Genomic DNA, 13,629 nt, shown 5'->3' with positions numbered 1-13,629 from the left:
AGTGTCCACAATACACAAGTGTACATGTCCTGAGGTTTAAGTGTCATGATCAACAGGTTACATTTTATTTACTGATTAATGATTGACTACAAGCATCATACCTCTTATACATGTAGTGTCATTACCACTCCAGCTCCCATCATCTTGACATCTTCTTATGACACTGCCTGATGTTTGATAATCATCATCACATGTGAAGGTACAAGTGTCTCCAGGATTTGCTTCTCTGTCTCCTCCAAGTGAACAATTTCTATTTCCATTATCAGGAGCAGTAAGTGGTGGGCATACTGGAACTACAGAGAGATAATTGGCAACATAATCCTAGCGTTTGTAACCTCTCTGGTAATGTAGAATGAAAATTGCCATGGATGTTTTTCAGTATCGTAAGGTATGGTTGCTAAGCACACGTATATATTATTAGCATATTATTTGTTAAGCACATGTCCGTTTCTTGTACTTGATCATGGTTGGTAAGCACATGTTGATAGTGAAAAGCTCCAAAATCTGATGCAGCTTTATAAGAGAGGAAATGGTAGAAATCTCAAGCAATACATGGTTAATAACGACCTGGCTTTCAGCAATCTTTTGCAGTATGCTCCACATACAGGATTTGCAGGGGCTCTAAATATTGGTACATGCGATGACTGCAAATCACACAGAAAGGTTTTATTTATTAGTACATACTGTATTTACTTGTTTTGTGCTGCACCCTCGATCGGTACTGCACTGCGGTACCATGTGAAGGGTTTTATCCTTGCAGTTTCTAAAAATAAATTTAATTGTACCACACCCTCAGATAGTCCTGCACCATACTTAAATTTGTAAATACTCATTGCTAGTGTTCTCATACCTGTAGTATTTATCTTCATGTTGATTTAAGTAAGGCAGTGTCCTGGTGAACTTAAACAGCTATCACATATTGAAATTCCGGATATTAGTTAGTAAATTGATTGTGTAACATGAGGCATAACATACAATGACTGGAATAAAATAATGGTCTTGCATAGAACAAGTAAGTAGCAATGTTTTGTGATTGTTTATAAACTATAATAGCTTGTGATGGCAGGCTTAAAACAGTATAGTAGCACACCCTCAAATAATACCACAGTGCGGCACTATTTGAAGAGTTTTAGTTTTGGGCAAAAAATAATAGTACCACTGGGGCACAAATCGAGTAAATACGGTATGCTTGATAAATATATATATATATATATATATAATTGATAATATTTTTATTAACTTTTATTAAGAGTATGCATCTAACAACCAGACTGTACGGTACTTAGTATCACTCAGCCAGACCAACTTTTTATGCGTGCTTGGGTGGGGAAAAGTGGTCTGGTATACTTGTGTTAAGAATTATAGACAGTGTCTATGGTGGGTGCTGATTGGTAAATTGTTTTCCTACTCAACAACACTTTAAAATTGATAGCCACATAGCCTAAAGTATATGAGGAGAATTGCTTTGCCAATCATCATTCATCATAGAGTAGTGAATGCTGCACAGAATTCTTGATGCAAGTGTACTAGACCATTCTCCCCACCCACACACAAAAGAAACAAGTGGATATGCTACTTCTAAAAACCAGGTGCCATGCAGTTAGCTTGAATCTTTCATCAGACTTAACAATGTACTATACTGTTGTTTACGTATATTTGCATTTAGCTTGCTTTGTTGCAAAGCTACATACAAAATTATCAATAACTGATAAGCTATGAGTTATTGTAATTTGCATTTGAAATTTTTGGTAATTCAGTATATATGTTTCTCCATTTTTAGATTCAGTGAATACAAAATTCTATTCTTATATCTTTTTATATTTGATATAAGAATATAATCTTGATTCAGATTGAATTTTAGATGAATAAAATTGATAAATCAATAATAAAATTAATACTTTAATTTATTGATTGCAGAACTAAATTCATATACTGATTCAAAAACAGATTTATTTTTAAGTACATCTACCTGTAATGGATTGCACCGGAAATCTCAAAAATTATATATTCAAGTGAAGCAGCTGACGTGCTGTACAGCAAAAAGTACATACTTCTTTTACAAGTAGTGTCAGTACCACTCCAGCTTCCATCATCTTGACATGTTCTATTGGTACTACCTCCTTGTGCATGACGATGATCACATGTGAAGGTACAAACGTCCCCAGGATTAGCTTCTCCATCTCCTCCAAGTGAGCAATCAATATCTCCATTATCAGGAGCAGTAAGCGGTGGACACACTATGGGATATGACAAGTCGTGAACGAAATGTTGTATTATTTGACAAGACATTAATATTACCGCTTTCACCAGTGTACATAACACACATATTGTGCTAGATCTGGAATGATAATAAGATACACACACTTATTACTGTGCTCCTATCTCGTTAACTCTAAATATTCCACAGGTAGCTGTGTGTACATGTATATATGTGACCGGATTTGCGAAAAGGTACCTTTTTCACACACAAAATTTGACCACTTTTTTGGACTTCAAAGCTTTATAACTTTTTGATCATGTCATATAATTGCTTGAAATTTTCAATGAATGTAGCCACAGTATTTGGCTACAGTTTGATACTACGAGCAAGTTAATTGGTGTACGGAGTCAAGTGTTACATCATTTTGTTTGCTGGTATGTCAAATGTGTGGAAAAGGTACCTTTTCGCAAATCCGATCACATATCTTGTTACTTCAAACCATCAGACACTTTGGCTATCTCTCTGTGAGCTATACTGTAAGTCATACTTCACAAGGTTGATTATAAGCATGTGGTGAATTTGTATTGTGATGATTATCTTTATTGCAAGGAAGTTCTTTGACAACAATAAAGCCAGTTTGAATAAAGAAAGTTAACAGATTATAGTAGAGCAAGATACTCACAAAAAGGGGTGAATTGTACACTTTGTGAAAAAAGCATGAAACTTTCCACATAGTAGTACACCTGATGACATGAAATTTGAGAGGTGGAGCCATCACAGGTTTGATCTTTGGTGTGCTTTATAGCTCATTTTATGTCTAAAAATAGTGACCTTTGTCTATATATCACCCATGTAACACTCAATTTGTTCAAAATGGGTGTCAAAGTGAAGATCTTCATCCAAGAAACAAGTTCATACTTGTTTCAAGTTCATAGCTTATTCCATTTCAAAGTTATGGTCATTTGTACTAGCTACAAATCTATGAAAATTTGAATGCCCATGTAATTAATTAGAAATTATATAACATTCATTATCTACATTCTTTGGTTTGTAATTCAATAACTGTGTTTATTTAGCTAACTATTTAGGCATTGCAGGAAACATATATAACCAGAGAGTGAAAAGAAATCCACGGGTCGGGCATAAGGGGGTATGTACCCTCCTCCATTGAGGTAGTTCAACAAAGGTCATAGTTTTTGTTGTCATTTGAACCCAAAGTCTAGGGTTGTTTATGGCTATACTTTGTTCATAGACTGGTATTTGAGGTATAAAATTCAGTAACATGTGACAGCTGTGTGCTACTTTCAGCCAAGGTTGCTATAAAATATTTTTCAATGTTCTAGGTTGTAAGACTTGTATAATTATTAGCAATAGTGGAATAAATTTGCTGCATAAATCCTACAGCATTGTCAAGCAAAAATTGTCCAATTGTATAATTGGTTATGCCCTCATCGATCAGGCTCCTCCACATCTCGTACTCCCTTGGGTATGTCTCTCCTAAGGCCTTTGACAAATCTTAACTTAAAAGTGCAATTGCAACAGGGTACAATATGTAGGGAGTTTGGGATTGTAATTCTTCCCCATCAGTTCACAAATTTGCATACTTTAAATGTGAACTGTATATCAGTTCAATGCAAGTTACTTGTATAAGACGTTAAACATTGAAAACATACAGTATTTTACAGTAACTTTGGCTGAAAGTATCACACGTTAGGCTGAGTCTTATACCACAAATATTGATCTATAAGCAAAGTATAGCCATAAATAACTCTAGACTTTGGGTTCAAACCTGCTATAGAACAACTATGATCTTTGTAAGGAATCAAAGCTATCCTTAAATCAAAGAAGGCAGCACAAACATGTTTACCATGATTTACTGCCTGTACAATTGTATCAACTGCTTATATCAGAATTTGATCAGCAGATTCACCATGCCTATAAGCACCCTGACGACTGGGCAATAACTGATGGTATAAACTCAGTTGAGGAGCAATAACCTTTTCCAAAATTTTCATTCACTACAATAGGAACAGAAATAGGCGAATAATTCCAGGGATCACCAGCACTTGCTCCCTTATGGACTGGAGTAACATTAGACTTCTTCCAACCTGCTAGAAATGACCCTGTGGACAAAGACGTGTTGTACAGATATGCAACTGGGTCTGCAATTTCCTCTGCTACCTATTTAGAAACAAAGTTGAAAGCCTATCAGGACCAGTAGATTTCTTAACATCCAATTTCTTCAATAATGATACTACCATGGAGGGTTCAATATGATCAAATGAAATAAGTCTGTGATATTATCATCAACAGGAATAGGAGGAACATATGTATCAGCAGTGGAGGTTGTGTGGTGCAGATATACAAATAAGATAACTACCATACCTGTAGTACAAGTAGTGTTAGTACCACTCCAGTTCCCATTATGTTGACATATTCTAGTTGTACTACCTCTCAGTACATGGTCATCATCACATGTGAAGTTACAAGTGTCTCCAGGATTAGCTTCTACATCACCCCCAAGTGAACAATCAATATCTCCATTATCAGGAGCAGTAAGTCGTCGACAAGTTGGAACTAAGTATACACAACTCATTGTTATTATTGGGCTTATAATAATACAAGTAATTTTGGACACTACTCAAAAGCATGTTCCAAAACATAAAGTATTATAGCACCATGTTTAAAAATTGTCCAAACAATCCTGTAAGTATAACACATAATTTTAATAACTCCGGTAAAACCAAAAATAATGTGGACATCTTGACACAGATAATGTGGACAGTTATACATATGTGGTGATGGCACACCTACATAATGACATACTTTGTGTGCACATGCTCTCTGTACCACTCCAATTTTCATCAATCTCACATGACCTGAAGACACTACCAGTTTGTTCATAACCATCATCACATGTGAAGGTACAAGTATCACCAACATGAATGATTTTATCTCTTCCAAGTGAACAATCTATATGTCCATTATCAGGAGCAGCAAGTGATGGACAAGCTATACATTACAGATAGAATTGCAGTGAGTGATTGGCTTTGTGTATTTTAACATGCTTTATGCAGTGAAGTATACCCTGTAAGTGCACTATAAAAGATTGACATTTACAGTATAATTACAAATCAAATAACACTCTGAATGTATGTATGTGCATAATACATACCTTTTGTGCATGGGTGAGGTCAACACAATAAATCAGGTCTGACAAAACCAGTCTTATAGCTTTACCAGATAACCAAGTACAGTGGAACCTCACTTATCCAAATCCCTTGGGACCAAGGGTGGTCCATAAGTCTGAAAAGTTCATATCTCTGAAACTGTGTATAAATAACTTTAAAATAGTATTTAAAACATTTTTAAAATATCAATATTATCAACTACTCTAATAGAACAGTCATTACTCTAATAGAGCAGTCATTTCCGTAGGTCGGTTAACTGAGAATCTGGATAAGTGGGGTCCGGATAACTGAGGTTCCACTGTATATATTTCATAATTCTCAAGCTTTATTAGGCACATTATTTTACCAAGCAATACCTTAAGCTGACAAAGTATTAAGATGCTACTGTCCAATTATGTCAATTGAAAAGGTGGACTGCTTACCGAAGTTAAAATATCACTGGCAATTTTTGTACACAGGCTTCAAGATTTAAACAAAGAAGGTAACTTATTAAGTTCGTGGTCAACCAAAAATAGCTAATATACTGCATGTTGTAGTTTTAGTTGCTAATAACTACATAGCTTTACTCACTGGCCTGTTATAGTCCATAGACCAGATAACAGATTGGGAGATGTGAAGTTGCTAGTATTAATCACTCAAGAATTACAGAGTGGTAAAAATATTGGAATTTTAAAGAACAAAAAAGTAGTAAAACAAAGGAATAGCTAAAAATTATGCAGTAGGTTGCCTATATCTGCAGATATGCTAGTAGATATTTGTGACCCAATTTTTAAAATCGTCAATCTATGCACACACCAGTGAAGTTCAATTTTTGCCATGAATGTATAGCCACACCAATACACTACACATTTACACCACAGCCATGTCACTGATTTTCTCAGGCTGCATTTTACGAGTGGACTTCTAGAGACGTTTGCCACATTGAACTGCCACAACATGAGTTTAGAGATATGAACACCTTTGGACAGTTTCCCAGTTGTTTTATACATGTCTTAGGGGGCATATTTTGGTACACTTAACGTTATAATGATGCTAACTTCAGACCCCCTCCCCCCTCCTTAATGTCACACTATGAAAACAATGCATTGGCAATAGAAGCACAAAACATTATATTCTTTACCTGAAAACATAGTCTACAAACAGTATAGCTGCTTAATCACATCACTTTCTCTATTCCTAGCTGTTTATGCTATAACTGCTTTAATAAAAATTAATAATGTCATGGGCCGAACCCCCCTCTCCCCTTAATGTCATTTTGACATTAAACGTACCAAAATCAGTTTGGAGATGCCCCCTTAATTTCTTTCACTTTCAGTGGCACGGGTGGGCTTGAGAGCTCAATATTAAGGCTAGAGACTCCATATTACCAACTTAGCCATTTTCTATTCATATACCAATTGCATACCACCCCTACCACCACCCATGGTGGTATGCTTGCTTGTGTTACACATACTGTCGTAGCTCAAACTTGTGGCTATATCAATAGCTAGCTAGCTGTGTATGGACTACAGCGAGTTAGACACTATGGTTGGCTGCATTCACAGCAACAATTTCAAACTCATAGCTTTTGGCCTTCACAAGCCATTCTCGATAGAAATATTTAAAATCACACATCCCATGTGTGTAGATCAACAGTTTTCCTAAATTAAGTGGTGGCATTTAATCTCTGATTCAGTCATGCAGGGGCCCATAAGTGCCAGCTCCTGGTTAGACTGAAGTATAGGGATTAAATGTCTACTAGTATATCTGCAGGTATAGACAATCTCTCTTGTTTCACTACCTTTTTAGCTATTCCCTTGTTTTACTACTTTTTCGATCCATAATCCAACTTTAAAATTCCAAATTTTTGCTCTAGAGCATAACTGTGATTTTAAAAGCATAATTTCGAGAATTGATTTAATTTTTGAGCACTGATCAATAGCATAATATTCAAAGCATAATTGGCTAAAGCCTATAATATTATAATGTATTTTATCTGTGGGATTGAACAAACTATGCAACATAGTATAATACAAACACAGATTGAGAAAACTAACTTCTATTGCAGACAGTATCAATAATCTGATCAGTCAACTTCATGACAGTCTCCGCATTGAACTGTGTCGAGCTGAACACAAGTGATGAGTCACTAGCAATGGTATTTAATTCAGTTATATCACTACCACCTAATCCTGCAGCATAAACTGCATAAATACCAGCTGCATGAAGAGAACGAGCAGCATCTATAGTATCATTCATATCGGTAGATTCTCCATCAGTTACAACAATAGCAACATGAGCACGTCCATCTCTTAATCCCATACTACCATCTTGTGCACTAGATAGAAGAAGTCTTAAAGCACTTCCTGTATTTGTTACACTTTCCAAGTAAGGTAGATTTCTAAGTTCTGGTATGAGAGTTGTAGCACTGGTGTGTTTCATCAGGTTAAATTGTAGTTGTACCTTTGCACTAAATAATATCACTCCAATTAGACTATCAACTAGACCAATTGTCAGGGATTTGGTTATATTTACAGTAAATTCTGTTATGATATCCCATCTGTCCTCTCCAATGCTTCCAGAGCTATCCAGCACAAAAACTAAATCTATTCCAGCATTTTCACAAGCTATAAAGTTAATAACAGGACAAAAATCATGTAACATTTTTATTATTACATGTTAATTTTCAGCTGGTTTTCATCAACAAAGCTGCAGTATTTGGTCACATTTTTATTTAAAGAAAAATTTAACCAGTATAAAGTGGTCAACTATTATGTGTAGCGCATTTTATCAAGAGTTAATAATAGTAGCAAGGGAGAGTATCCAATGCTCAATAGGCATGTGTAAAATGGGCAAGTATAGCAACCCAGATATCACCGTACTTTTTCGTACTTTCTCAATGTGTTAATGTGAAAATATTTTGTCTTAGCTGACTGGACGGATCAGATATTTACTTTTTTGATACTATACAAGCCATACTTGTGGCACATGTCTCAAGATATCTACTCCAGTACATGTATCCAATAGCCTCTCGAGAAGTGATGAAAGGCTGCCTCAAGAAGAACAAAGAGAAGGGTTATTGGCGTATGCACAAAGATCCTTGCTTTCAACCAATATAGTCAGTACAAGTGTCTCAATAAATGCCTACCGTGTTGTGGAGGAAGAAACACCTGTTCAACAATCGAACGTGCTTCAATTGGATATTGATACTGTGTATCAATTACTTGCCGCAGCTTCATAAAGGCTCTCTTGTGCTTAGATTTTGTTAACATGCCTGGCCAAAGAAGTGATTCATTTTACACGCTTGTTTACACATGCCTATTTTAATTAGCATTAGATACTCTCCCTCCCTACTATTATTATTAACTCTTGATTTAATTTTGTTGGCATGTAAAACATGTGAAATACCTCTTCACAAATCTGGACACATAACATAATCTCACATACTGAATTCCTGAAAATGTACACAATTAAGTTCTCAATAGTTGCATGAAACAATTAAAGGGTAGCAATTATAAAATATGGGTAATAAGGTCAGCATTAAATTAAGAAGATAGATATCATAATTTAAATGTCAGTCAGAGCAATAAATTTTATTGTGCAAAGTGCAAGAACTAGCTAGCTATAGACACATTATATTCTTTGAGGTATGTAGCTACAGGGCCCTAAACTTGGTAGACCTGGAACCCAAGGTCCTATATAGGTGGCGTCCTACTTTCAATCCTCTGCTTTCCATGAAATTGGTACTCCTAAGTATAGTTCATCTTGACCTCACATACATACATTCAGTCGTTGCATTTAATATTCATGTAACACTGTCATTGTTAGGAAAATCACAATGCATAATATATAAGCTCATAAGATTGTTGCTGCATCTTTCATAACCTAAACACAAACCATACCGTTTTCACATACAGCATCGATACCATTCCAGGTCCCATTTTGTCCACATGTTCTACTGGGACTACCTATTAATCTGTAGCGGTCATCACATGTAAAAGTACAAATGTCTCCGGGATTAGCATCGCTATCTCCTCCAAGTGAGCAATAAATTGCTCCACTATCAGGTGCAGTAAGTGGTGGACATACTGGAACGATAAGTATTAATACATATAATACATGCAGTACTCATAGTTGCATATTTGTGATGAAAGGTTAAGATTTCAACAAGCAATTACAAATTGAAATAGCTACACTTATACAAGAGTTGATATGGTAAATGTCAAGTAAAAGATTTGTGAATAAAATTGATGTTCAGGATGAAGCATTCATATTATTGAGAAAAACAGGTATTAAGGAATGAAGTTGGAATTTATATGCAGGCAATTTTAAAACTTCTCAATAAGAAAATTAGTTTCATGTGCAATCATTGAAATACTCAGTCAGAAATTCTTGTATAATTTTTATGCAATGCAGCTACTGGGGTGTGTACAACAAGGTTACTAAATAGCCATTAACATGTTGGTTGGGAGTAGTGGCAACCGCCACTATTTATTGAGGACTCAATTATATGTGCTCATATACAGTACATAGTTGCCTAGCTATACACACCACCCTTCCACCATATTGAGCTCTATCATCGCCTACTTTGCTAATTACATAACAGTTTACACAAAGCTGGTAGTGTATGTAACAATACACAACAATTAACATGAACACAATGACACCATAATAGCAATGAAATTATTATGTGAGATTATGTGTATGATATGATAATATAATACCACGGTCCTGAGTGCTTTCCCTGATATATACACAATAGCATGAGGGCATTATAATTAGCCCGAGTATATATCAGGCAAAACACGAGTGCCTGTGGTATAACTAATATGTGCCACGTGGGTTAATCGCCTACATGTGTGGGAAACTGCTTGCATGCTTTACGAGTGTATTTATATTGGGATTTGCGAATTTCGATAGTGGATACTGGAAACAATGTAAGAATAACAACAAGGTGTTGCTGTGCTAAGAGTTCAAACATATGCGCAATGACACAACCATACAAAAAGTTCGATTGTGGGTTTATACAGTGAGCAAGGAGACACAGGACATCCAAACACAACTTGGTAATGATGGTTTAATGTTGTTATATGTGCTTCCAGGCATTTATTATAATAATCGTGAATAAATTATATCCATGAATAAAATTATAGTCGCGCATGAATACCACTTCACATGGCTATGTAACATCAAGACAGGTGTCTAGAACTTACCAAAATAGTGTTATAGATCTCACCTGTATTAAAAATAGAGATGGACCGATACCACTTTTTACCGATATTTCCGATACGAGTATTTGTACTGAAATTACTTGCCGATTCCGATACCGATACCGATACCGATACTATACATTGAAGCCTAGACAAGTTTATTATAGAAATTTCATTGTTGTGATACATAGTTAGCTATTAAAATATCACAGTAATTGATTGATCTCAGTTCAATCAAGTTTTAAATATTCATTGTATAACAACTAAACATGATAAAAACATCATTGTGGATTGCTAATTTCTTGATTTGAGGTAGTTTTCTTGTAAGCTTATTGAGAAGGCAATTAATTGCGTGGGTGGCCGATAATTGCGCAATGTTTGTTACAACTTTTCAACCAAACCTTTTCGCGAAAAGGCAAGCCAAGTAGCCATAAACTTATTTCTTGAGGAACAACTGCATTACCATTTAATTACAAAGGATTCACATGCTCTAATATATTAGAATACACACGGAGCAGTTGCAGCAATACTTGGAAAAGGGTAACAAAGGCTTTGCTTCGCTACTTTGTTAGCTCAGCTAAGTTACTGATTAGCTCAACTAAGTTATTAGCTACTGGAAACTTAGCTAGAGATGGTTTAATAAAAGTGGTGAGTGTCTACTGTGGTATCTGTACCTTGTATTACCGATCCGTTACCAATACCACTGGTATCGGCATCGATACCGATACTGGTATCGGTATCGGTCCACCTTTAATTAAAAACAGCTCCAACATGAGTGCTGCCTGAGGGCAGAGAGTGTACATACCATATCAGGCAAAGCCTGAATGCCCATGTTACAGCTAATATGTAACACTTATCAGGTTGATAGCCTGTACGGGTGATCAATCACCCAAGCCAATACAAGTGCAACCACTGGGTATAATATATATGTATACTTAAAATTTTCGATTATGGGTCAATAGCTAGTACATTCTGGTTATGTTCGGTTATGATGAACGGACATATCCTAGAGATATCACATAGAATTTTGGCTCATTTCTGTTACGTGAATTTAATGTTAATCAGCACTATTGAATTGCTCATGGAAAAAGTATGGAGTTCACTAAAGGCCTAGATAGGTAAGCTTGCTTAGAGTGGTTACTCTGTGCAGAGTGGTAGCTTTATGATGGGAGCATGTTTGTATTTGAAAACATGTGGAAACGATTGGTTAATAAGCTATAGCACTAGTTCTCACCTTAGTCCAACATTTTTCAACATTTTTCAACTCGTAGGATGGCGAGGATAACAAAACGCTCTCTGTATGAGTGGTTTTCATGGCAAAATCCAAGTCGTACATCATAATCACGTAAGTATTAATCACGTGAGTATTAATTGACCCCACAATCGATTTCAGTCTCAACGTCTATATAATCACTGCCCAGTTGTAGCCCGGCTACATTTCAGCTAGCTGGGCTACATATGAAATGTAGCCTGGGCGGTTCCTTTGATCTGAGGTGTGAAAGCGTTACATATACATATATAGAATATATAGATAGAATGAGTTTGGATGAATAATGGGCAACTGAGTAAATCATAGAGTGCTTCACCACAAAGAGGGTGGGTGAACACTGCATTTACAGCTTAGTATTGTTTAGGAAAACTAGCAAACTGCTGAGACATGTCAAGCAGCAGAAATTGATGACTAGCAACCAAAGATGACAGACATAATCATGTAAAGCTGTTATGCCACAAACGTTTCTATTGGTATAGTTAGATAGCTACATAACTGGAATCAAATTCACCCACCCTCAATCTTCAGTCACCACCTAACTATATAAATATGTACCTAATAACTATCAGAAAATGGTGCAATAACAAAACTCAAACCTTATGAATAAACATACAATTCACATGCATATTTGTGTGCACTTATTTCTACTCTATAGTGGGTGGGTGGGAGCTTTTGTTTCTTCAAATTTTACAACATGGTGTCTCATGTGACCTAAACCTGTTAAATTAGTTCATAAATTATGTAATGCTTAAAATCATTTTATATTACTGCATACGCTTATGTCAGCAATTATATGCACTGCGTGTACTTAGGTTATATGAGTGCATGTAATTAATGGCAATTTTGGACACTGCTCAAAGGCACAATATTCAACAAGAACAGTATTATATATAATCATAGCACCATGCCTAAAAATATTATTGTCCAAAGAGTCACTGCATGGTTTATACTAGTGCCTAGTATACTATATTCTGGTGAGACCATAGTAATGTGGACATCAGAACAGTGTGTGTAATCTACATACATACATTAAACCAAATGATTTTATTCTTAATTCCTCATGTCAATGCACGCATTACATCTCATACACTTAAACATACTTGGAGAAGGAGGTGGAGGTATAGTGGTACCTAAACAATGAAAAATATTATACACCGTATTACATACTACATAACAATGCCTATCATACTGCAGTACTTGTATTATAAGGATACACATATTATGGTGTTCTCTGTATTATTATGAATCTAGCAAAATACATACATCTATATCTACATATTATTATGTAACAATTAAGGTGCAGCAATCTACGTATGCCCAAACAAAGGTATCCTGTGGGGAAAAGTCAGAAGGGAAAACATTAACAATGTGGTCTACATATAAAATAGTTATGTTCCTATTTCTTAATCTCTCATGTCCATGAGCTCATATATACAGTTAAACGTACTTGAGAAAGGAGATGGGGTTGATTGTAATGCAGTTGTATATAGTTGTAGTGGACGGAATTAAAGTGGGAGAAACTGAATGATGGAAGATAAATGTAATAGTTGTAACACGGGCATGAGGGCTTTGCCTGATATGTATGTCTGACTGCCCGAGGACCGCAGGCTCAAGGGCAGAGAGCATACATACACTGTATCAGGCAAAGCCCAAATTCCCTGTGTTACAGCTAATATTGTAAGCTGATAACCTGTACAGGGCAATCAGTCACCCAAGCCAACACAAGTGCAGCCACAAGATATATTATATATGCATACCTAAAAATTTTGATTGTGGGTC

The 13,629-nt window shown here is 35.8% G+C and overlaps 1 protein-coding gene across 1 annotated transcript in view; it reads right to left on the bottom strand.

The window, feature by feature from the left end:
* Positions 1 to 13,629, bottom strand: part of LOC136261846 (uncharacterized) — a 67,348-nt gene that overhangs the window by 41,983 nt on the left and 11,736 nt on the right. The window contains exons 9-15 of the mRNA XM_066055961.1: positions 12,951 to 12,980; positions 9,273 to 9,458; positions 7,428 to 7,997; positions 5,027 to 5,212; positions 4,586 to 4,777; positions 2,052 to 2,237; positions 102 to 293 (exon numbers count right to left, since the gene is read on the bottom strand). Coding sequence (XP_065912033.1) covers positions 102 to 293; positions 2,052 to 2,237; positions 4,586 to 4,777; positions 5,027 to 5,212; positions 7,428 to 7,997; positions 9,273 to 9,458; positions 12,951 to 12,980 — 1,542 coding nt within the window. The remainder of the gene's footprint in view (positions 1 to 101; positions 294 to 2,051; positions 2,238 to 4,585; positions 4,778 to 5,026; positions 5,213 to 7,427; positions 7,998 to 9,272; positions 9,459 to 12,950; positions 12,981 to 13,629) is intronic.

This window comes from Dysidea avara, chromosome 1 (assembly GCF_963678975.1).
Source record: "Dysidea avara chromosome 1, odDysAvar1.4, whole genome shotgun sequence".
Lineage (NCBI taxonomy): Eukaryota > Metazoa > Porifera > Demospongiae > Dictyoceratida > Dysideidae > Dysidea > Dysidea avara.
The sequence above is the reverse complement of the archived record's forward strand: the minus strand, read 5'-3'. Positions and strand labels throughout refer to the sequence as shown.